Genomic DNA, 25,932 nt, shown 5'->3' on the forward strand with positions numbered 1-25,932 from the left:
GCACTCCCCCTGTAATTTGCATGTGCTTTCATACTCAACAGCTATTATGTAATTGCCGAGTTGCTCCGGCTGTGATCGTTTAAGGGAACGCTGTCAAGGGCAGGAGGCTTCAGGCTGACCCTTGAAATTGGATTGTGTGGCTTCCTCCAGCAGCTGGAAAAAGGAACAGGCTTCAAGGAAAGAGCAGGGGAAAGGGCAGGCTGCTGGGGGGGTTCTCTCAAAGGCTTTGCGTGGGGTTTGTTTTCCTGCCTCGGAGGGGGAGCTGGTCAGGTGGGCACGTTTGCACAGAATCCCAGAATGGTTTGGGTGGGAAGGGACCTCAAAGATCATATTGTCCCCTTGCCATGGGCAGGGACACCTTCCACTAGCCCAGGTTGCTGTTACAAGCCCCGTCCAAACTGTCCTTGGACACTTCCAGGGATGGGGCAGCCACAGCTTCTCTGGGCAACCTGTGCCAGGGCCTGCCCACCCTCCCAGGGAAGAGTTTCTTCCTCATATCCAACCTAAACCTGCCCTCTGTCAGTTTGAAGCCATTCCCCCTTGCCCTGTCACTCCAAACCCTTGTAAATAGTTCCTCTCCACCTTTCTTCTCAGCTCCTGCAGGTATGGAGGGGCACAGTTAGGTCACCCTGAAGCTTCTCTCCTCCAGGCTGAACAAATCCAATTTCTCTCAGCCTGTCCTTGTAGGAGTATTTTCCATATGGGTTCTGAAATGTGGGCAGTTGGGTCTTTACAGCAAACTCTACATAGCTGGGGCTGGACTGAAAGAGTTTTTGCACAGTGCTCAACTTGAAGCTTCACTGGGGCATCTTAAAGTGATTTACAGAGGTAGGTGTGTGTTATTCTCATCTGAGATGTCTGAAGAAGGGGAACAGATTGATTTAGCCAAGGTGACATACGAGTTGATGGCAGTTGGATATATCCCAGGTTTTACTTGCTTTTAACTCTCCACCATGGCTGTTAGACCTCACTTTGCCTATTCTCTTCTAAAAATGTGGGTTTTTTCAGTCAGAACAGGCTATGAAAGAGTCATACACAATGTATATATTTGGTATATATATTATATATATTCCTCAGAACCCACTGGTAAATAGGAGTGGCACAAGGAGTGGAGGAAAAAAAAAGGCATTTTATAGCCCAAGTCTTCTAACTCTGGTTGTTACAAGAGCTTGGTGGTCACAGGTTTGGTGTAGTCATTGCTCCTTAAAGACCTGCCTGACTAAGTTGTGTAGCAGCTAAATCAGAGCATCCACCTCACAGATGTCTCTTCTTGACTTCCAGCCCCAGAGAAGGGCTCTGTCCCACTCCAGTGAGACCCTGGGACCTTCAGCTCCAGCCTTCAATCCTCCTGTTTAACGTGATTTTTGTCCTAGAGGCATTTGACTATTCAAAAAGCATAAAAACCGTGGCAAACCTTGAGTGATTCCTTTCAAGAGAGAAAATGGGAAAGAAAAAAAAAAAAAAAAACAGAAAAAGGAGGAAAAAAAAAGTGAAAAGACAGTGCTATTTTAAGGCCATATTTTAAATCAAGATCATCTTTGGAAGCAGGACACTGAGTAGCAATTGTCAGCTGGAGAGCTGAATGTCCAGGATATCCCAGCATGAAATTCAGATGGCTTTCTGGCAGCCCTTGCCTTGAAGTAGAAGATGCAGAATAAGTCTGGCAACCTTCAGGCTGAGCACTTGTAAACAACAGATGTTCATAACTGGAATCTTTTGGAAGAGAAGGGCAGGGAGCAGCATGGATGTCCATGCTTGTAATTCTCAAAATTTGCAGTTAACACTGAGCTGTGTCAGGGAAAATCAGAGCTCGAGCTGAATGAGCAGCTTGCAGAGAAGTTCAGCTTTAATTTCCCTTAAAAGCCAAATGGTTTCTTTAAAGCAAAGATGATGGAGTCTTGTGAGGGAGGTATTGACAGAAGCATTTGGGTCATGTGGACTTCAATTACATTATCATCGTTATGATAATGTTTATAATGATAATAATGATGATGATGATAGTAAAAAACATTGTCATAGGCTATTTTGACCTGTGATTCTTTTTGATGAAGCCGAGTCCTGCACATTTTTGCCCGAGTCTGTCAAGTACCAGCGTTTGGGAGGTTTTTTTAAGCATGAAACATTCATTTATTCAGTGACCTCCTTGGATGCAGAGAGCCAGGGAGACGTGACCAGGGAAAATGGATGGAAAGCCTCAGGGGGGGATTTCTGTGCTACTTTTCATCATATCAGTGATCCCAGTCTCGCCCTGTGTTGCTTGGTGTGATTGCAGCCACTGTTGCCAGAGTGCAAAATTCAGAGAGGTTTGAAATAGTGTTTACAGCAACAATTAAATCTCTGCTCTGCCCCTTGGCCTGGCTCCAGCTCCCATGGTTTGCAGGGTGGACTGTTTTGGAATGTGTTTTGGGTCTGGAAGTGTCCATTGAACACCCCTAGGGAGCAGGTCCTGAAAATTTTGGGGAGGTGGAACAGGAAACTTCTGATGTTGTGTGTTACCACCAGGAGACTTGTTTTAAAACCATCAGGAAGAGTTGTTGGGAAAGTTTTCTGCTCACATGGACAGTGGGATGTCCCTTGGAGAGGAGACCCTTCCTGAGGAACTGATGGGGGGATAGGTTCAAATGGAAAGAGGAGAAGTTTGTGTTGAATATATGGAAGAAATCCTTCCCTGGGAGGGTGGGCAGGCCCTGGCACAGGTTGCCCAGAGAAGCTGTGGCTACCCCATCCCTGGGAGTGTCCAAGACCAGGTTGGACAGGGCTTGGAGACACCTGGTCTAGTGAAAGGTGTCCTTGCCCATGGCAGGGGGTGGAACAAGATGATCTTTAGAGTCCCTTCCCACCCAAACCATTCTGTGATTCTGTGTTCATTCATTTAAGTGTTTATTTAGTCCTATTTTAATTCTCATCTGATTCATTCCCTTGTCTGGTGCTCCTTATGGAAACCCAATATTCCTATTCCTAATTTGTGGACGTGGTTTTTGAATTTTTCAGATTTTTATTCACTTTTTTTTTATTATTTTTTTGTTTGTTTGTTTGTTTTTTGTTTGTTTTTTGTTTTTTTTAATCTATTTTGTATTTTCTGCTGTTACTTTGCAGTGCCCAACTCTGTGTCACTGTTGTCTGGCTCTCTCTCCTGCTTGCTTAAAGCAGACAAATCTTGGATTGTCTGCAAGGTCCTTGTATGAATGAGCAATTTAATTAAGACATTTCAGATATTTGAGGCTCAGCCTTCCCTTCTGATCTTTTGAGACCAGCTGAAAACTTTGAAGTGGAAGTTGCACAGGACCCCATCAAGATAACGCCCGAGAAACCACAGAGCTTCATACTTTGTGGTTCCCTAAAAATCCGTGCACAACTTCCTCTTCCTGCTCCCAAACACCCCTGATTGCTGTGATCTGGTGTAATTTAGGCTAACCTAAATAAACTCTCCAGATTCACTATCATCACACCATCTTTATGTGAGTATAAATAGTGCTTGAAATAAACCTGGATCTTGGCGTCTTCCTCCTCCTCCTCCTCTTTCTTCTCCTCGTCCCCTTCACGGGGTGGGGGGAGTTTGACTCCAGCAGTTGTTGTGAATGTGAAGTTGCCAGCACTTTGGGAAAATTCATATCCAAGTCCTAAAGTTTTGGGTTGATCTCATCAGTTTTTATCACTTCAGGGTGAACACTGACTCCGTCATCCTGCGGAATGTGTGGAAATGGAGCTTGTTCTTGGTCGTACCCAAGCGGTCCCTGTTGCATATTTTCCTTCCCCTTTTCACCCCTCCTCTGTGGTGACATGAAACTGGAAGCAGAGTGTATTTGCCAGCTCCTTTGAGGATTCAAATGGTTAATGAAAATCACAATTTGCCTCTCTGCCATCTGCTCGTGGTTACGATTGAAAAGGGTTTGCTGTAAACAGTTGTAGAACTTCTGCTCCGTGTTGTGAAAACTGTGGCCGCGTTCCACCCCAGGAAATGCTGCAGTTTCAGAGGTGCTCTAAGCTGTGTGGAGTTTTAAAGGCTTCTTGGAAGGTTTGAAGCAAGTCACTGCCTCTTTCCTTTTCTGTGTCATTCCTACCTTTCTCTGCTTTTTGCTGGGAAAACCGTCGCTAGCAAATAACGGGGAGGTTTTGTCTCCCTTCCTGTAAAAACCTTGTCATGGAGACATCAAACCTGTTCAACAGCAAAGGACCATTTCAAGGAGGCACTGAAGGGGCTAGTGAACCCATCAGACGCCGGGAAATTAAAGGAATTTAAGTGAAAAACCTCGAAATGTGCAGAGCTGTGGCTGCCTGGGGTTGAGCTCCGGGCGCGGCGCTCGCGGCGCATCCCAAGGTGACAATCCCGGCCGCGGATTGGAAACATGTGGGGTTGGGATTATTTTTTTCCTGCAGGATGGCCTTTCATGTGTAACCACATGGAGTGTGTCAACAACCCATCTGGCGCCATTAGACACCAGTGATTTTACTCACCAGGCTTTTCATGGGCTCCTGGTATTCCTGCTATGTGCTGCCTTAGAATAGCTCGGGGTGTTGTGGCAGGGCAGGCTGGACAGCTGGGAATTGTCCAGTTAACTGTTGCATCTCTTCTGGTTCCCCCTGGTGCCTCAGTTTGCTTTGGGAAGCAAGGCCCTTGTACCTGCTCTCTGCTCCTTTCCATGCATTCATAACTCCTGGTCCTCGAGGCTCTCAGCTCTTCCAAGCTGCTCCTGGTGGGGTTGGACTGACGGTCCATTGGGGATGTTGAGGCAGGATTTTGAACAGCTAGAACAGGGTCAGCTGGTGGAGAGTTTGACCTTTTTGTTCCTAAGTTTCATTCCCAAACTCTTCGTGGTCGTTGGTTGATTTTTCACTTGTAGCTCTGCCAGCTTTAGAGGGCAAACAGTGAGTCAGTGGCTAAAGTGCTGTGACATCATTGGTGTGAAGGAACAAACCAGCCAGCTTTTAATATCTTATAGTCCTGTCCTTCATAAACTTTTCTTTATGTCCTTTCTTCTGCCTGAACCACAGGTTGTTGGCAGGGTTGGTGGCTCTTCATTTGGCCTGTACACCTCTGACCCGGCACTGCTCCTTGGAGAAGCTCCTCCTGGAGATGCTGTTTCTCCTCCTGCCCTCTTTTTAGTGGAAGAAAAAACCCTTAATGTGTTCATTACCTTCTCTTGTGGTGGCAGCTCTTATCTCTGTCTCAGCAGGCTCAGAGCACATGGCTCCTGCTCTGCTTTGCTCATCACTTTGGCTGCAGCCTGGTCAGCACCCAAAGATTCCCAATTCTATTATGTAGCTCTCACAGTCACTAATTAGCTCTGTGGCACATTAAGAAAACGAGCATTATGCTGCAAACACTGGCTGCAGATGAGGGGCAGCTATTTGATTTACAAGGCTCAACATCTGGCAGTTTGAACCTTGTACAGTTCTGCACTTGGATCATTCCATCTGGGTTTGTACCTGCAGTGCAGGACACTGGGATACGAAGGAAAATGCTGTCTCTAAATTAAATCTGTGCCTTCTCATGTTTTTTTTGTTGGTTTTTTTTTTACCTCAAAAAACCCAGAGTCCTTTTTATATTCCCTCCCACTACACACACACTCTCCAAACATTGAAGCAGTTGAGAAGCACAGACTGCAGTCATTCTTGAGCTTTTCATTTATTTTTTTTTTTTTTTTTTTAGAAAAAAAGCATCGAGCTCAGCCCTTCTGAACTGTTCTTCTTTATCTAAAATTATCCGTATTGCACCACAAATCCAACTGCTGATGTCATGAGAAGGGTAATGAAAGTCTGCCCTGGCTTAGTTTTCCCATTTTCCCAATGTCAGACATTTCTTGCAGCAGAGATTGCTGTCCTTTCAAGTGCAGAATATTCCCTTTTCAATGGAAATTAAACCACATTTCTCTTTAAGAGGAAAGAAATCCGATACAGTCACGTACAACAATCAAGGAGAGCTTTGGCTTTGCACCACAGATCTGACTTGGTCTTTTCTAAATAAATATTATTGTGCTGTAAATGAATGATAAACAGACCTAGGGAGAAGTAAGTGATGTTTTTAAGGCTCCACCTGGATGTGCCAGTTCCAAGCACTGCTGGAGCACCTCACACCATCCCTGCTCACCTCCCTGCTTTTATCTGGGATAAAATGGTGCCCCCAAAAAATGACTTACTCCTTTCAGCAGATGAAATGCTGATCCAAAGAAGCTGAGGTTCCTCTCATCTCCCTTTGTATTGCTTATTTGCAGGGTGCATCAGCTGTAATAAGGTGGAGAGGGTTCAAATATGAGAAAATAAAGCTGCTTGTGCGAGTGTTTCTGTCTCTTTGGCTCAGGACAGATAGAGATGCTTTCACATAATTGGGTTTGTACATGAAACACAACATTTTGTTTCCCATGCAGATGCTTATTTAGCCAACTGGGTGCTTGAAATCTTTTTATTGTGGTTAAGACACAAATGCTCGAGACAGGACCGTGAAACCTGTTGTCAGACACTGGAGCCACCAGTCTCCCTCAGGCACTGATTTATGCACAAAATCCTGGATTCAGAAGGAAAAATTAAAGCCTGCATTTGGCACACTGCAACCTGCATTTGCAGGATCTGTTTGCTGGGGGGACAAAAGCCTGTGGCCACGGGAATGGAGGGAGATGCAGCTGAGGGTGTGTTTTCTGTGTTTTCCTCTGCTCTCCTCTCCCTCAGCAAACCCATCCATCCCAGGGCTGCATTTCCAGCGTTTATGGACACAGAACCTCACGAGCAGAATCGTTGTGTTCACCTCAGGTGAGTCCTACCCAATTTTTTTCTGTTTTGTGCCCTTTCTAGGAAGGATCAGAACGTGCTGTCGCCAGTGAACTGCTGGAACCTGCTGCTCAATCAGGTGAAGAGGGAGAGCAGGGACCACACCACCCTCAGTGACATCTATCTCAACAACATCATCCCCCGCTTTGTGCAGGTCAGCGAGGACTCAGGACGCCTCTTCAAGAAGGTATCTGAGACTTTTTTGTTCCACTGATTTATTGTTGCCTGTGCTGAACACCTGAGGTTTTAATTTTTTTCAGTAACTTAATTCTTCTAGCATTTTAGGATTTTCCCAGATGAGGCCAGTTGAGATTCATTGGTCTAAATTCAGGCTGTGTTTTTTTTCCTCCTCTTAACCTGCTCGTGGTTTCATATGGATGCTGAAACTTTAATTAAATGAGCAGAAGTGCTTCAGGTCTTCAGCTCTGAACATAGTCAAGAACAACTCTCAAAAGACAGAATTACATCTGCCATGGAGGAGAAATTGCTGTTAAAACTTAGGGAGAATTCCTGCTATGCCAGACAATAAAAGGGTATATTGTCATTCTCTGGAAAAAGGAAAAGATGTAATTGAAGTCTCTTTTCTTTGCCTTCTCCCCTTTCTCTCCCCTTGATTTCCACCTGGGAAGAAAGGTGGGACAGTGTGGGAGGGTTTTGCTGTTAAGAATCTGTTCTTCCAGTTAAAGAAACACGATATGGAAGCTTTGAAACTCCTGTTCCCTGGTCTCTGCAGAGATTTGCCCGTTGCTGGAACATCTGCTGCTTAACATGTTGAAATCATTGCAGCTCTTAACTTTGAAAGCCATTTCTCTGCCCCCGCCCCCTTGCAATGTGTCAGGAGCTCGGGGAGTTTATTTCTACTCTTGCAAGGCCTGGAGAGGGGAAAGAGTGTTCAGATATTTCTTAACCTCTCCCTGATGCCCGAACTGCTGGAGGAAGTCTATAAAATGCAGTTTGTTCAGGCTGCTAGAAAATGAGCAGTGCTCAATATTGTGTGAGATATTTCGTGTCAAGATGCACTTGAAGGAGCAGCATCTCTGTGTTACCTGGAGAGCAGGATGAATTTGCTCTGTTGCAGCAGGTTTTTGTGTGTGTTGTGATTTCTAGGGGAGAATGAAAATCAGTGCAAGTGCACTGTGGTGTTCCTTGTCCTCTGCCTATTCCCTGAGTTTTTAATGGAGTATGAAAAATACATTCAACTGTTACACTCTGTTTCTCTTACACTTCTTTATTTTTAAGTCATTGCCCAAGCAGAGGAGGGATCTTTCTCATTTTCAAGTAACGTCACACTGAGGCCTTTTTGACCTTTTAAAACTTTCTGGTAATTACATTATGGTTGATTAGATACTTACACAGGATTATTGAATGGCAGTTACTCTTCAATTCCTCTAATCCTTCCAAAGGAGAAGTAATCTCCCCACAGAATTTCAACAAGGGCTGTGCTTGAGCAAAGTGGCCTGGAAAATGCCTCGGCAAAGTGGAACATGGAAATGGATATTATCCCACTTTGGCTGGGAACTGGCATCTTCATTTTCAGCCCCTTTATAAAACAGGGCAAACCCTGTGGTTGTGCTTTATTTTGGGCTGCAGGACTGGAATAAAAACAAATAAATAACTGATCAGCAACAAAATACACCTCTGGTTTCTTTCTCACAGACCGAGGGCAAGCTCCATATTTATAATTTGAGCAAACAAAAGGCACTTGTTAATAAATCCCAGCTACTTGTTGCCTGACTGTTTGCCAGGAATATCACATTGGCTGAAGGCCAAAGCAGGTATTTGATTACCATTCCACTTGTACTGGGTGGTTAAAAACAAAAATTGCATTCTCTCTTATCTGGTAGCAGCTGATAAATAGAGAAATTTGGCTGAACTTGGATCTGCTGCTGCTTGTGCTTTTTCACTGGAATCCCTTCCCTTCCTGAGCTGTGAGAAGCAGCAGGAATTGGTACAAAAGGTACTGCAGGCTAGAAAACAGATGAGGTGTGTGGTTAAAATATTGCAAATCAGCTTTATCATCCATGGATTTGAAGAAATGTTACCTATATATGAAACCCTTCTGCAGCATGTTTGTAATATAGCCCAAAAGCAGCACAGAGAGTTGTCAGAATATCTTTGGACCATGAGCAGACAAATGGTACCTTTTCTACCTTTTCCTGGATGAAAAAACAGGGACAAGTGGATCAAGTCACTTCTCCAGGGTTGTTCACTCAGGCTGCCTTTCTGATCAGTGTCTGTAGGTATTGATGGGGAATTATTCAGTGGCTTGGCAGGATATTTAGGAATGGACATGTATTTTTTTTGCCTCTGCAACCACATCAGCCCAAAGGGCTACTCCTGTTGATGAGGAATCGCTGAAGAACTTTCTCTTCCCTCTCCCCTTAGGATCTCCCATCCTTTTTGAAACTTTTGAGGCATCCTTTCCTATTTTTCAATGGAGAAGAGCTGCTGTAGTGTGTGACAACTCAGAAAGCTGAGCTCTTTTTATCTGCCTTGAAGCAGATGGAGTTTATACAGGAGCTGCATGGAAAATAAAGCCACTGTGCCACTGCAAACCCTCCCACGGAGCTGGGCAAGGCAGATCTGGAGGTCCTGATGAAAAACCCAAATGAGAGCGAGTTCCAGGGGCATAGCTGGCTGAGTGTGCTGCTGCAGCTCAGAAAATTTTATGTGGCTTCTCCACAGACCTAATTAGCCAGGCCATGGCAGTGAAATAACTGGCTGTGTTGCTTCTGAGACTGGAGTTTCCTGCCTCTCCTGTGCCAGGCAGTCGTTCCAGCTCCTCCTCTGGTTCTACACCATCTCCTCTCTGCTCTAACCATGCACTGCAGTTTAATGAAGTGCAGCCTTAGCTCAGATGCTGTCAGGGCACTCAGGTTTAGTTTAAGACAGGAGCTTATTTTTTTCTGTTTTCCAGTGAAAATGGTAGCTGTTGGAATTGTGGTGCCAGTCTTGCTGCTGGTTTGGGAGCTCTCTGCCCTTGTTTCATGGAGACTCCTTGTTAAAAACAAGGAGACTTCATTATTTTAGAGTCTGAGAAATGTTCTTTTTTTTACTCTCCTCTTTGGAAAACAGCTTCTGAAAGAGTTATATGTGTGTCTGGCTGATTGCAGGTGCTCTGGCAACTTACATTTAGGAACTACTCACCGGGTTGTAAATAATGCTATGAAATATGGAGAGGAGAGCAGCACAGAGATCTTCCTCTGCTGAGGGCAGTGGAAATCAAATCCTGGGGCACAAGATCCTTTTCTTGGACTGTTTGTAACTCAGAGCTTCCTCGAATCAGTGTTTTGTGTCGTGCTGGGGTGGAGCAGGTGAGCAGGGAAGAAAGGATGTGCTCAAGGTCCCTTTTGTTGCTCAACTCTTGAGCTGCTGTGTGAAGTGGAGAGCTTTTTCAAAGGGAATCTGAGTACAGTGTGCAGCTGTAATCCAACCTGAGGGCAGCAAAGGGCCTGGGTGGGTGTGATAAGGTCTGTGCTGGGAAGGAAATGCATCCTCGTGGCAGCAGTGGGAGCTGGAGCAGCACAGAGCCTGAGGTGGGAACACCAGGCCCTTCTCCCTGGCCAGAAGAACATCAGCAGTGGTGGCAGCGTGTGGGGTTTGACTCTTCCAGTGACTGGGGTGGAGAATCCTCAGGCTGAGGTTCTCATGTGCTCCCCCTGGACCCCTCAGACCACTCTGCAGTGGGCACAGCAGAGCTTGGCTGGGTCTGTCTTAAAATCATTGAACCCCCCAAATTCCAGCAGTGGTGCCTGCACTGCAGACAGGTTTCCAAAGGCTTTGTGTTGGCAGTGTTGGGATGTCCTGGGAAGCCTGCCTGGCCTGTGGCTGTGTCTCCCAGTGTTCCTGTCCCTGGGTTGGGATGGGATCCCTCTCCAGGGCTGTGTGACGACGTGGAGGGTCCCGATTGTTTGAGTGTTGGAGGGAAGCCTGGCAGCCACTTCAAAGGGATCTGTGCTGATAAGAGGAGCTGTGTTTGCTGCCAAAGCCAGCCCTGAAGTGGTGCTGGATGAACAGTGTGTGTCAGCCCCTTTCTTCCTGCCCCTGGCATTTGTTTATTCCTTGGTTACCTCTCCCTGCAGAACCTTTCCATGGCTGAGCACTGTCTGCACCAAATGTGGGTTTATATATAATTAGAGAATAAATTATGTGCTACAGGTTTAGATCTTATTGGGAACTCGCAACCTGAACTGTAGGAATTCTTGGAGCACTGTGCTTTTCCGTGCCCTTTGTTTTGTGCTGAGGAAACTCTTTTGGGTGTCAGTCAGAGATGCTGTTGGTCAGGGACTTGCTGCTCCAACAGTCCTGCAGGTGAATCCTGGTGGGATCTGGGATTTGTCTGACCCCAGGGACAGTGTCAGTGCAATTCTGTGCTACTGCAAAGAAAAGGAAGAGAAATGGTGAAATAACCACCCTCTCCAGCAAATAAAACCAAGGGGAGCCAATGGAACCATCCAAATAACAAACAGTTACACCTTGGGAAGGGGGTAATATTTTCTTGTTTGTGCAGCAGTTAATGATTTAGCCCTGGGTTTTGTACAAGGCTGAAGTTCCAAGCCCGTGTGCCACCGGCGTTGCTATTCCAGTCACCTCTCCCTCTCCTGGAAGATGATCCTGCTTTGATGTCTGTTCTCCTTTTCATTCCTTCATCTCCTTTTGTGGAGAGCACTCCTTTGATTTCCTCCTGCTTATCCTCCTTCAGCGTGGCCCTTTTATTTATTTATTTCAATATTTCTTTATGTCTTTATTTATATATATATATATATATATACATAAAATATTTTCCTTTTTGAACTGATTCCCACTTTGATTTCCTCTTTTCCCTCTATCCCCCTGCCACCCTCTCTATTTAATGTGACCCTTCATTTCTCTGCACAGTACAACCTTTCTGTTTCTTGCATGGTTATCAGGTTCTCTTTTGCCTCCAGATGTATCTTTTGAGTGGGCTCCCTTGGGATTATTTATACATGTATAGCCTTTTGAGCAGCAGTCTCTTTAATTTGGTATCTTTAATCACTCTTTCTCCGTTGTCTCTTTGAGGTTTCCCTAGAAGCAGACTGATAACCTTGTTCAAATTTAAGGAAAAAAAATAGCTTTTTTAAAAGAACAGATTGTGGAAGCTTCAGCCACTTGGAGTAGTTCATGAACAAACTGATTTTTTTTTTTTTTAAGTTTGACAGATTTTTACATAACAAAACTGTGCAGTAATTGGGAAATGTTAATAGGCAGAAAGGCAGATTTAGTCAGTGTGTGCATGAGTTGGTGTGTGGAGGGGCCTCAGGACAGGCAGTGCCCCTGAGCAGAGCCAGGTGCCATCTCAGCATCTGCCTGCCCTGCTGGTACCTGTCCCTCACTCAGGGTTGGTCCTGCTGTGTTCAAAACACATCTTTTTTAGCTGGAAAAGCTCCCAGGGATGTTGGGAGCAGTGACCCTTCCCTGCTCTCTGCCTGCTCCATGTGGATGCATCCTCTCCCTGCAGAGAATCTTACCTTGAGAGCTCAGCATTCCTTTGCACTATTGAATCCCCTTAATTGGGGATATTTATTTATGGGGAGAAAAAAACCCCCCTGTGTGGAATCAAGAAAACAAAACTGAGGGTTTGAAATTCGCTTCCCATTTAACACCTTTGATCATGTTAAAAAAACCCCAGTTTATCTCCTACCACACTGCAGGGTGTTTGATGTGAAATGGAAAATCCACAATGAATTGGTTAAAAGCCTTGCAGTAATCAAGGAAGAAGAATTATTAATTCTCTTAGGGGTCTGTGCTTGCAATGACCTACTTTACAGCTGCAGCGTGTCTCTTGCTGCCTTGGTACCAGAATAGGACAAATCTCCAAGTGCTCCACACGTGGGAGAGCCAGGCACATGAAAGAAATGTACTGCTTGAAATGCTGGGCATTTGTAAAAGTATTTTTCCCCTAACAGTGGAAAAATGCAAATATGCAAATGCCACAAGTGAAACCCTGAGGTGCAGAGTTGGTACCTTCGTGCTCCATCCCTGCTTGTATCCTTATCCTCTGCATCTTCCTCTGCCTTGGGTGCCTTGGGAAATGGTGATGAGTTCTTTTTCTTTTCCCAAAATCTGAAAAGGACACAGAGGCCTCTTGTGAAATGGCACCACCTGATCCCTCACCGGGGAAATGAAATCTCCCCCTTTTCCGACCTGCTTATTTTTAGAACAAGTGGGAATGGGGGAAGGGAGAGGGAGGGAAATAATTCATGTGCTGCTCTTATCTGAGCTAACAGTGCATAAATTTCCTGCTGAGGTAGAGATTTGATTCCCCCACCTGTAATGGGAGTGGATGGCTCCTGTTCCACTGCCCAGCCATGCCATCAGAGCCTGGTGCCCAGGGATGGACTGAACTCCAGAGCCTGCAGCTGGAGCAGTTTTCCTGCATATGTGACAGGCTAAAAATCATAGAATCATAGACTGTCTCAAATTGGAAGGGACCCCAGGGATCATCAAATCCATTACAAGAGCTTGGAGTGACAGGACAAGGGGGAATGGCTTAAAGCTGAAAAAGAGGAGGTTTAGATGGGATATTAAGGAGAAATCCCTTCCCTGGGAGGGTGGGGAGGCCCTGGCACAGGTTGCCCAGAGAAGCTGTGGCTGCCCCATCCCTGAGAGTGTCCAAGGCCAGGTTGGACAGGGCTTGGAGCAACCTGGGCTAGTGGAAGGTGTCCCTGCCCATGGCAGAGGGGGTGGAATGAGGTAATTTTTAAGCTCTGTTGCAACCCAGACCATTCCATGATTCTGTGATAAGCCCAAATGTCACTGCTGCTTATAGATTGGGCAAGGAATAGGCTGCATTTGGTCCTGGTTTTTGTGCAAGTAGTCCATGGTTATTACATTTTATTTCTGATTTCCTCTATGCTTACCCTCTCCTTCACTGCACCAGTGGGATCACCTCGAGGTGGGAAAATCCAGGTCAGGCAGGAAGGAGGTGACACCACAGGGACACTCCAGGTCATTCCTGTGACTGATCCCTCCAGTTGCTTTTTCCTAGAGACACATCACAGCAGTTTGGAAAAAAAAGGATATTAGGGGATGTTGGCAGCACAAAGCTGCCCTGCAGAGCATTAAAAATGACTCCAGTATGTTCCAGGACTCCACCATTGCCACTCCAGAAGCCCTTTTCACATGTGGCTTGTCCAAGGAGGGCAAATGTAGCTGGTTTTTCAGGAAGAATGGAAGTTCTCGGCCATAACACTGCCTGGTTTGTTGGGATTGAGCACCTGGAGCCCAAAATTCCATAGGATCAGCACAGAATTCTGGAAAAAAAAAAACAACAACAGGGAAATAGGGAATGGGGCTGTTGGGAAGCAGCTCTCTGAGCCCAGAGGATGGGAGGCAGTGGTGTGATGTGGTTCCATGTGGGAATGGCTTTCCAGAGGGCAGGATTCTGCTGTTAAGAAGGAAAATTCCTTCTTGCTGACATAGTGGTGGAACAAATCACTGGTGAAATGGTGGAGAAAACTAGATAATAGCAACTCTTATTTAAATATGACTGGCCAGGGCATAATGGATCATTAAACTGGAAAGTGATGATCTGTCACCCAAAATATGCATTTGCATTGTGTGACACAGGGTTTGTTTTCTTAGCTTTTCTGTAGATTCTGGAGAGCTGGAAGCTTTAGGAGAAGTTGTTACAGAATTCCTGTTCTGTAGGGCCACGTGAGAGTGGCTGAGCAATTTATCCATAAAAACTGTGGGAGAAATTTGCCCAGGATTCAGGCAGGTCACAGCCCTCACCGATGGTACATCCTCATTAAATAAGGGATATATTTATAATGTAGGGGTTGGGCTGATGTTGATGATGGAGACTTGACACAGTGAAGCTGGTTGACTGTTTAGATGAGAGCATGGAGGTGATAAATCATATTTGCTACTACATGCAAGTGAATTACAGGCAGAATTGATTAATAAGAGGAAAAATCACTATCAAGGATCTACCTGTAAAGAATTCTAAGCTTTAATTACCAAATTCTGTTTAAGTGCTACATGGATCCTGGTAGATTTTACCTTCTAAGCCTTCTCTTTAACAATCTTCATTAGTAGAATTTAGTGCATAATAAATACCCTGTGTTGTAACGTGGATTTAGACAGGATTTAAAAGGATCTTGCACTGCTGCACATTTCCTCACTGGTTACAGCAAGACTCATTCCCAGCTCCCACTGTTGATTCAAAAAACATTTAATGTTTCTTCTCCACCTATGCACATTTAATTATTGCTTTTTATAAGATGTGGGGAGCTGATCTTGTTAGGGAGCAGCTCAGAATCAGCAGGTTTGGGTTCCCTGTCACCGTCCGGCATCGAGGCGACACAATCAGATAAAATCTCTTATCTGGGTGTTGTTACACATTCACCCACCAGTGGTTGGAGTCCTGGGGTTGAGTTTGTAGGGAAAGCACCTCTTGAGCTGCACGGAATGTTTGTTTTGAAGCCGTCCCATCTCTTTTCTATCAGATCTGGAACCAGCAGCTCCCGAGGCTCGAGATCCGGGGCACGAAACGTTGCCGGCATTCCTTCGCTCCCAGATTTATTGTCCCCCCGGAATATTTTGAGGCTGAAGTCGTTAATGTTTGGTGGAATGCGGAACAGCCGAGCCAGTCCTGCAGTAGATCCCAAAAACATCTTGATTAAATTAGAGGGGAGGTGGAGGGGAGGGAGGGCTGGAACAAAGAGGCCGTTGAGGAGCTGGCACGGGGTGCTGGGAATTTATGTGGCAGCAACCTACAGCTCTGCACATGGTGCAGATACACCCTGTGGTAACAAAGGAGTAGTGTGCATGTGTGTGTGTGTGTTTGTGTGTGCACACACGCTCAGAGCAGCTTCTTTGGGCTGCAGGAAAGGCTTCAGAGGGGCAATTTGAGAGGAACGTGCTGAGGAAGCAGGTTTGCACTGCTGTCACCATCCTGGCGTGACTTCCTTGGGTGCTGCTGATTGTTTTCCTGATTTTCTGAGGAAGGGAAGCCTGTGGTTGTCACCACTCGTTGCAAACCTTGGCACAGCACAGGTGAGGAGGTGCTGGTGCCCCACTGTCCCCCTTCCCCATTCTCATGGGCTCCTGTGCTGTGCCATGTTCATCAGGGATGATCCAACTGGATCATCTCCCAAATCGAGAGCAGGAGGATTTAGCCCTGATGGGATAAGGAGACAAGGTTTGTGGGGACCTCCCCTCCCCACACACACAGTTTATTAGTAGAGCCAGTCAGATAAGATTTTGTTGCACAAGCCCTTTCAGGGAGGTGCAGATAGACTCTGGTTGTAGGTAGAGCCGAGCATGGATAAATAATAATAAAACTGATCAGACTTGCCTTCATTTATTGCTTTTTCCTGGAAGATTGTTTACAAACGGACTTATTTTAAGCTCTGTCTGCCTTTGCAAAACATACAGAATTAGAGAGAACAACATAGGATTTGATGCTGAAATAGAAATTGATACTGGAGACATTGGTTGTTGGTTCTGTTTTCTTGACATGCATTTCCTTTGTAAATCATGCCACATTCTGCCATGATCCTGGGATCTCTCATGCCTGTGTGACCAGGGTTGGGATCAGCAGCCTTGAGTCTGGCTGCACTTTGAACTCCATGGGAAGTCAGGGAAGTTCTCTCTGTGCATCACCTTCACCTCCCTCTACAGCACTCGAGCAACAACTTCTTTCCCATTTTCTTCTGACTTTCCCAAGGAAACCTTTCTGCTTCCTCAAATGTATTTTCATTTATCAGGGTCCGCCAGCTCAGCTTTTTTCCCTCCTAAACCTTTTTCTTTTGGTGGAATCAGTGCAGGGAACAGCATTACATTAACAGTGCTCACTGCATAGCTCTTGTTTTCATGGCACCTATGATCTATCTCACCTTCATCTTAATGGAAGGTTTTTTCCAGTCCAGCAATCCAGCAGCTTCTTTCTTGATTGCTCATTTGGAAGCACAAAGAGTTTTGTGTTTTGACAATTTGGCACTTGCGTGTCTCCTTTTCTTCTTCAAACCCGAATATACATTAAAATATTCATTTTAATCTGTTTCGCATAATTGATGCTTCAGCAGTTTGTGCAGTGAATGAGCAATTTTATGCAAGAAATAAGCAAATGGGCTGAAAAGAGCCTGGTGAAAGGCAGATGATTGGGCCAGTCCAGGCAGTTTCACCAGCACAGTGGAGCGTGTTGCTCAAAAGCTCCTTCTGTGTGAAAAGTTCAGTGCTCAGGGCGTTTAAAACAGACCCAACCAGTCACTTCCATTAATCATCTCCACGTTGAGAAAAAGGCAGTCAGAAAACCCTTGTGACCCACATCACTGCAGGGATGAGCAGCAGCTTCAGCTTTTTTTTCCTGCTTTCAGAGGTGGAAAAAACTGTAGATTTGTTGCTGCGAACTCCCTTGGGGATTGGGAACCACCAGCTTCTCGCTGTTCTTTAGATTAAAGACTCCTCAGAAAAAAAGCAGGATGCTTTCCTTTGTCAGCATTTGTGTCAGATGCTTTTTTTTTTTTCCCCAGTAGCACCTGGGGAGCAGAGTTAGGAACATGGGACTGGAATGTATGGAAAAGGCAAAGGATTGGACCGTGGACACTTGTGCTGGGGAAACAGTCTGGGATAAAACAACCATCATCTCAGAAACCTACTCTGAGCACTGCTGAGCTGGACAGTGTTCAGAAGAGAATAATTTAGATTTAAATTATATGAACTCTCTCTTTTGGCTTTTACATTTATCAGTATGGTCTTGGTATTTTTTTTTTTAACTCACGGCTTAACACTATCTTGACTTCCAAGGCAGCAATGTTGGTTTAAGTGTGGGTTTGTCTGCTCTGCCTCTTTATCTTTTTCTTTTCCTGAACTTTGTAGGCATAAATAATCTTGAACTTATCAAATTTGCTGCCCCAGTAGATATTAAATACTTCTAACACGCAGAGCGTGAAGGTTCAGTCACGCAAACGCTGCCTTAGTGGGTAGTGAGGGAGTAAAATGTCTAAACTGAGTAATATTCTTCTTACATGCTGACTTCCTTACCCTGCATTTCTTCAGCTTCCATACCAGGCTGTCCTGTATCTATAGTCTTCCTTGATCCTGCTAAAATTGCAGGATCTGTGTGTTTCCAGGCTTGACCTTTGAAAACCCCAAATTCTCTGGCCGTTTCCATCTCCATACAGCAAAGCTTTTCTTTCCGTGCTTATATAACATTTCAGTTTATTAATACTCTTGGTGCAACGTGGCCCTAAGTGGGCTCTGGGCTGGGCAGTTTATTGGATTTGCCAGCATAGATAGTGGTGCTTAATTGGGCCTAAATTATCTGTGGGTGCTCCGTGTTCGCTTCCTCCGCCTCTTTTCCGTCTTCCCCAATTAACTTTCGTTTCTCTCTTCTCTTGCAGAGCAAGGAAGTGGGATTGCAGCTCCAGGAAGACTTGATGAAGGTCTTGAATGAACTCTACACGGTAAATCAAACTGAGTCCTTGGCATCTTTTCAGGCACAAGGGAAGTGTTTGGGTTCTCCCACCAGCGCTGATAAACGTCTGCAGTCCCTGCAGTTTGAGGCACCTCGTGTTCACCACCTACAGAGCACCATAAATCCCACTTTTTCCCTCTGTCCCTGTGTTGTTTGAGCTCTGTGAGTGTTTGCTCCAGGAAGATCACACCTTCTCCTTCGCTGCAGTGATGGTTTTAAATCAAGAAGAGTCAGAGAGAGTGGAATTATATCTCAATATGCTAAAACCCTTCAGTTTTGTGTGGTGTGAGCAGACAGAAGGCAGCACGGGGGGGGGGACCCACTATGTGTGTTTGTTCCTCAACCCTCAGCAAAGCAGTTCCCCTTAGAGTAATAAGAGTTTTCCATCTGTGCTTTTTTTTTGGATCTCAGTAAATCCACTGGAGGCACCAGGGAAGAGGTGCTGCCTCAGGGAGGAGGAGGAGGGATGTGTTCCTGGGAGCTCATGTGCTGCGTGGGGGTTTTTCTTCTCACATTGATAAATGGGAAATCCTGTGGTTGGACGAGATTTTTGCTCTCTGCAGCTGTTGCTGAGCTAGTTCTCTTTTAAAAGCAGAACTTGCACGTGGTTCAGTTGCTCAAAATGTCTTTTTATTTTGTGCTTCCTTAATGATACTCCGGGTCATGACACGGAGGTACAAGTTCTGTCCTTCCTTCTTTCAAAAGATGATCTGGGGATGTTCCTCAAGCCATGGCACATCAACCCTGTGATGAAATTCAGTAAAAATATCAATGTTACAATATTTATGGGGTATCCCTGCAATTTCCTACATCAATAAAACGTTCTGTTACAATTTGTTACAGTTCCAGCGTTGAAACCAAATATTCAGATAATAATAATAATAATAATAATAATAATCAGCACTGCCTACTCCAGAAATTGTTTTCTATTTGAGGGCATAATCTGATACAACTTTTGAGTCATGGATGAGATCTTAGGGAAGAGCTCAGCTCTGTTTCTAACCACAGACTTTCAGGAACTGAGATTTCTTTTTAATCCAAGTTGACCTGGCACTGAAGGGGCTGCTTCCTGGAGTTTCATAGATGTGGGTAATAATTCCTGTGTACCAGGCTCTGACAGGTCATTCAGCCAAATACTGAGTCCTGGTGGTTTCTCTGACCATGGAAGGAAGATCTTCCAGAATTCAGCCTGTGATAAACAAAGAGATGTAGGATACAAACCTTTCTAATGTCTGTGTTAGGAACTTGAAATCTATTTATTCCTTCCTTCTGCTGCAAAATTTTAAGTTGTCCCTTCACCAGAAAAATTCTTTTCCTTTGAAAAAGCCACTTCAGATTAAAAGACCATTTCTTGCTGGACCCAAAACAACCCCAGCAGTGATTAAATTTAGTGCTACTTTCTAGAAATGCTCCCACTTCTTGTCCTGCTGGGTCTCTGGTTTTAACTGGACGTGGCACAAGGTACTGATCAACCAAAGGCTGGGCTTGATGATCTCAGAGGTCTTTTCCAGCCTAAACCATGTTGTGATTCTGCACCCAAAGCCTTGGCAGGATCCCTGTTTTCAGGCAAAATGGATATGGGCGAATTCTTTACTTTCCCCGCGCCAACAAAACACAGAGGGGTTGTTACAGCCTGTAATTTTTGTCTTGCCCTGGATTGTCCCGTGCCCTCAGCAGACTCCAGTGAGTCACCAGTGACCCCAGCAGCAGACTGGGGTGGGCAGTGGGATGAAACCATTCCAATCCCCATTTCTCCTCCTGCTTCTCTTGCTCTCTACCAGCTCCACTCTCAGCGACAGAGGGAAAGAAGCTCCTTGGAATCTGTTATTATAAATGCCTGCTTTATAGTCTGAGCGTATGGGGGAGCTGGGAGTGCCTGTGTGTAAATTATTCAGCACGTCTCTCCAACACTGGCTGCATTCACATTCCCTTTCATGTTTAAATCCAGTGTCTCTTTGTAGCTGAGAACCTTTGCTGATCGCTGCAGAGGCAGAGCTTGCGTCCTACTTACGTAGAACTGTGTCACGTTGTGGTACAAAACAGGTATAAACAGATTTTCCTCTGAAATCAAGACCCCCACTTGCATAAAAAAATTGATTTATTTGGGGTGACTTTGTGCAACTGTGCTTTTTTTTTTTTGCCTCCCCCCACAAGAGTTACATCATGATGTTTGTTTTGGTGTGTGCTTCGAATTGCTTTGCATTTCTGGATAAAAAACTAGTTTATGTATCGTGCCCTTTGGTTTTTTAGTTCTTTTTTTTTCCTCAACACAAAGCTAGACATTAATATCCTGTGAAACAAATGGGGTTTTTTTGTGACTTTGGGGGATATTTATCTATATTTAATTATAAAAAATGTGCTATAATAAAAGTTGTCCATATAGTACAGAGTCCAGATCTCCCTAAACAAAAGGACAACACTCTTTTATTAATATTTTTATTACATAAGGTGAACAGAAGTACTTTTATGTACCAAATTTGATATAAACAAGTGGAACCTGAGTTGCTTTTGCAGCCATTGTGTTCAGACATGATTTACATACAGTTCCTGGAGACTTGTGATGTTTAAAGGACTGATTCATCCAGATGAAAGACTGATAGGCATCCCTTTGGAAAACTTACCTGCTGATGAAAAGCTCTCATTTTCCAACGCTGGCATATCATTTTCTTTGAACAGTAAAGGAGGCTGGATTGAGTCTGGATCTTTTTTTGGATCTCATGCCTCCTTTATTGGCTTGTACAAGAAGGCACATGCCAAAGTTAAACAAAAGAAACAGCTGCAAAATAATCCACTCTGTTTCGAGAGCCACACACTCGTTTGTGGCATCTTCTGAGAGGGGAAGTTTCCCCTGAGTTATTTTTCCAGCTCGGATTATTTCAAGTTTGACAACCTTGCTGGGCTCTCTTCTTCCTGCAGGTGATGAAAACCTACCACATGTACAACGCCGACAGCATCAGCGCCCAGAGCAAGCTGAAGGAGGCCGAGAAGCAGGAGGAGAAGCAGATTGGGAAGTCTGTGAAACAGGAGGACAAGCAGACCCCCCGCTCCCCCGACTCCACCTCCAACGTCAAGTTCGAGGAGAAACACGTCCGGCGAAGCTCCGTCAAAAAGATCGAGAAAATGAAGGAGAAGGTACTTGCCTGGCAGTGCTGCTGCTTGTGCAGAGGGGGTTTTTGGAGTAGATCAGCACGGGGGATACAGAGTTCCCTCCTCAACTGCAAAATGTCTTTTTTTTAAAATTTTTTTTCGGCCGTTTTAAACGCTCGGATTAAGGAGAGGCCAAAGCTCGCACCGATCCAGTGGGCATTTTGTGTGAACACGGGTAATGCAGGCCTGGCACAGAAAGTTAAAACACAGCGTAAAAGTAACAATTACCTTCTTGGAAGGTCTGGTTAACATGTGTTTTTCTTGTACAAAGCACAAGGCCTGTGATAGGAGGGAGTCAAGTAATCCCACAAAGCCAGTTGCCTTAGTAGTCAGTCAGCTTTAAGTCAGTTTAAGGTTAGTTAGTCACTAATTGGTCAGTTCAGCTCTAAAGTTCAAGCCAATAGGAAGGAGAAGAGTTATTTTTTAATGGTTTTAGACTCTGGAAGTACCAAGTTCAAGCCTAGCTTCTGTTGGAAGAGGTGGGGTGCCTGCAGCAGCCCTCAAACTACCTGTGGTCTTCTGGTAGTGCTGGAGCTGGACCATAAATAACCTCATAAAACCCACCTTGTTCCTTCATTCTCTCCTTAATCTTCCCCAGCCCACACCCTCAAGAGAAGACTTTCAGTCCAGAGCTGCCTGGTACAGAAATGCTTAAAACACCTAAATAATTAATCTGCATTTTAAGTCTTGGAGTCTTGATAGAACTGGAATTCAAATGGACAAAATCCGTGTGGGCAGAGCAGGCTTTGCTCAGTATCCTGAGTGCTGCTACACCTCTTTTAATGCTGTATTCTCTTTTTCTTTCTCTTTTAGCGCCAAGCAAAGTACACAGAGAACAGGCTGAAGGCCATTAAGGCAAGGAATGAGTATCTGCTGGCCCTGGAAGCCACCAATGCCTCGGTGTTCAAGTATTACATCCATGACCTGTCTGATCTCATTGATGTAAGTGCTGCTGCTCGGGGGCCTGCACTGGGTGTCACTGCCACGAGCCCTCACCCCTTCCCCTCCTCCTTCAGCATCTTCTGCACCAGCACAGCTGGAAACCTCTGCACAGCTGTGCAGGGGCAGGCAGGATGGGCAGCTTGGAGGGTGGCCACAACCCTGGTATTTGTTCATGGAGCTGTGACATGAGCTTTTCTTACATGGCCAACTCGGTTCGTTGCACAGGGAGAGGAGAAACGTGGCTCTGAAAAGGAAAGGGAGTTGCTTAGTTAAAATGAAACCCAGCTTTGGTGTCACACTGTTGCCTGACATTTTCTCTTTGCTATTTTAAGCAAACCCGCAAAGATTTTAGCTCTGAAGCACATTTTGAAAGGAGGTTTTGAGCTGTAGAAACAGTAGAAGAAATTTGGGAAAAGAACTGGGAGTTCAGAAGCATTTCCTGAAGTGGCTTTTCACTTGTTTTGAAAAATTCAGAGAACCATGGGATATCCTGAGTTGGGAGGAACCCACAAGGATCATTGAGTCCAACTCCTGGCCCTGGGCAGGACACCCCAAAATCCCACCCTGTGCCTGAGAGCGTTGTCCAAACACTCCTGGAGCTCTGGCAGGTTTAATGCCCTGGGGAGCCTGTTCAGTGCCCAACCACCCTCTGGGGGAAGAACCTTTTCCTAATATCCACCTGCAACCCTCCCTGACACAGCTCCAGCTTGTGTCCTGCCCTCCCTTGTGTCCTGTCACTGCTCACAGAGGGAATATATTCCAAACCCTGCAGTATTCAGTGGGAATCAATTCTGCTTTTGGTAAAACTCACAACAACAACAAAAAAAAATCAAATCTCTGCTCTTTGAAAACTCAGAAAAGCCAGTTGGGAGTCCTGAGTTACTCACAGGGATGTAACTCCCCCCTTCAAGCTGTGTCTGGGTCACTGCCTCGTGCTGGATCCAGTTCCCTTTCCAAGGCCATCCCAGTTCCAGCACTGCTGGAAACACTCGGCTCAGAGCCTGGAGGGAGCTGCAGCAGGAGCAGGGAGTAATGAACACAAGTGTCTCTAGACATAGGCAATAAAGAGCACTCAGAGCACTATTAATTACTCAGCTATTATAATAACTAACAGTCTATATAATACATTTATTCAGCTGATGATAAACTCGCCTGGAGTGCTCTTGTGCCAGGTGTTGATTTAAACCTGTCCTTTGGAGGTCAGGGCTGTCAGTGAGAGTGGGCTTGAAAAATGCTGTTATTTCCAAATGTCATGATTTGCAGAATTGCTGCACTGAAGAGGCCTGGGTTGTTTATTCCTGCTGCCTTTTTAGGAGCCCTGTTTTGGTTAACGTTTGCTCAACCTTAATTGTGTGCTCTTGGGTTGTTTTTTTTTTTTTACAAATGATAACTTTTTGTACGTGTTTACATTGAAAAGTTGGTTGGGATTCGCTTCCCTGCCATCAGCCTAATTCAGTTATCTCAGTTTTTACTTCTACAACCCATCTCTAAGTCCTCCCCCAAATGCTGCCCGTGTGCTTGGTTCATTTGTCTGCCCAGTGTATTTTCATGAGTCAGATACAGTGAAGAATCCTTTTGCATTTCATAAGCCCAAACCAGCTTCTAAGCACGGACCTGAGATGTTTTAAGCAGGACATGACAAATCTGGGTTATCCAGCTTGGAAAGAAGTGCTTCTCTCACAGTCCCAGCTGTCTCTGGGCCATGGCAGGCAGTGCTGCAAGACAAGGAGCCAAACTGCAGCATTCCAGGGATTTCCTAGAGAGGAGCTGTCGTGGCTCTGGGTGAGTCCGTGCCCGTGTTAACCCCCTTCAAGCATTCAGTTTAACACTGCATTATAAGTTTTCATAATCTTTCAAATAGAAGTATTTATCTGTTCTGTTTTCAGGCATGGAAAAATGTGGGACTTGTCTGGGAGCACAGGAGATGGAGCTCAGTTATCTCATTGTCAGGGCACAGGGAATATAGATTTATTAATGCCTTTGATCCTGAAGGATTGAAAATTAACAATTATAACCAGTGATGGTTATCTGAACCGTCTGAATTAAATAAAAATGTGATTTTTAAGCCAGGCTGTAATGCTTTCCCTCAATCTGATCATTTGATCATATTGAATTTTGAAATATAATATAAAAGTAATCTTCCAAGTTACTTACAAGTAGATTGTGTTAGACCCAACAGCATTAAACTTGTCATGTTTATACAGCACATTGTGTTCCCTCTCCAGTTACAGGGAAGGATAACAGGGAGTTAATTCTTCACTGAGAGTTAAGAACAATAAATTGTTCCTGACATAGCCCAGTAGTTTTGAATTTCCTGACTTTGGGGACTGAGGCAGCTCTTTGATGCTAATGAAATATTACAGTAATGGGGAAGTTTGCATTAACTCATATTTATAAAAGGGTCACTAGGACAGGATTTAAAAAAAAAGAAGGTAAAAATGTGTGTGTGAGTGACTCACAGAGCTTACTTTACTTTTCTAGGAATAGGTATTCCATTGCTGTTTACTCCAGGATCCCATCCTTTCCCTTCCAAATGTAAATTGCATTTTACAACAAAGGGCTTTTTCTCCTTAAATCTTCTGGTTTGGGTCTGTTTGAAAACTGCTAACTGGCAAAGGGTTAATCAGCTGTCATGTCAGGAAGGGAATTTGAATGAGTTATCATTAAATTCTTATAAAAAATTGATTTCCTTTGAGAATGATTCCATCAAACATTTATATAACCCAGAAAAGAGACAGTGGGACTGGTACATTTATAAACATGGAACGCTGGACTTTAAAAACCTTTCCAGTGGGGGAGTGGGCTGGGAAGTGTTTTCTGTCACTGCCTTCAGCAGCAAAAAGCCAAAAACACTTTGCTTTGAGGTGGGTGTGGCAAATTAACTGCCCTTGGACCTCCCAGTTCCCCCAGTGCTCTCCCCTCCTGCAGCAGTTCCACTCTCCTTCCAGGCATGGATGTGATGGGAGAAAGGGAGCACTGGGAGGGCAGAGTGGGAGCACTGGGAGGCTGCACAACCTCCTGGCCCACAGCAGGAATTGTGTCCAGTTCTGCTCTCCATAGTTGAAGAAAGACCAGGAGCTACTGGAGAGGCTTCAGCAGAGGCCACAAAGATGATGAGGGGTCTGGAGCATCTCTCTGATGAGGAGAGACTGTGGGAGCTGGGCCTGGTTAGTCTGGAGAAGATGGAGAAATGTTTCCAAGGGGTGTTGGGATGGTGCCAGGTGTGTTCAGTGGTGCCCAGTGACAGGACAAGGAGTGATGGCCATGAACTAAAAGAGAAGTTCTACCTCAGCATGAGGAAGAACTTCTTTCCATGGAGGTGGCAGAGCTCTGGAACAGCTGCCCAGGGAGGGTGTAGAGTCTCTCTCTCCCTCTGGAGACATCCCAAACCCACCTGGATGAGTTTTTGTGTCACCTGCTCCAGGTGACCCTCCCTTGGCAGGGGGGTTGCACTGGGTGATCTCCAGAAGTCCCTTCCAACCCCTACTCACTCTGTGATTCTGAGGAAAGGAGTGAGTGCTGCTGTTAAACCTGAGCTGATCCCAATCCTGGGATCCTGCAGCACTGGCCCAACTCTGCCTTCCCCCCCCCATGACTGCAGGGAAGGACTGCAGTGTGTGTGCACTGAGCAGTAGCTG

General features: G+C 45.1%; 1 protein-coding gene across 1 annotated transcript in view; it reads left to right on the forward strand.

Moving 5' to 3' along the window:
• Positions 1 to 25,932, forward strand: part of SRGAP2 (SLIT-ROBO Rho GTPase activating protein 2) — a 108,491-nt gene that overhangs the window by 39,792 nt on the left and 42,767 nt on the right. The window contains exons 4-7 of the mRNA XM_051808540.1: positions 6,787 to 6,949; positions 18,132 to 18,194; positions 21,122 to 21,337; positions 22,166 to 22,294. Coding sequence (XP_051664500.1) covers positions 6,787 to 6,949; positions 18,132 to 18,194; positions 21,122 to 21,337; positions 22,166 to 22,294 — 571 coding nt within the window. The remainder of the gene's footprint in view (positions 1 to 6,786; positions 6,950 to 18,131; positions 18,195 to 21,121; positions 21,338 to 22,165; positions 22,295 to 25,932) is intronic.

This window comes from Manacus candei, unplaced genomic scaffold, assembly GCF_025592945.1.
Source record: "Manacus candei isolate 608988 ecotype Guabito, Panama unplaced genomic scaffold, ASM2559294v1 h1tg000073l, whole genome shotgun sequence".
In the NCBI taxonomy this organism is placed as follows: domain Eukaryota; kingdom Metazoa; phylum Chordata; class Aves; order Passeriformes; family Pipridae; genus Manacus; species Manacus candei.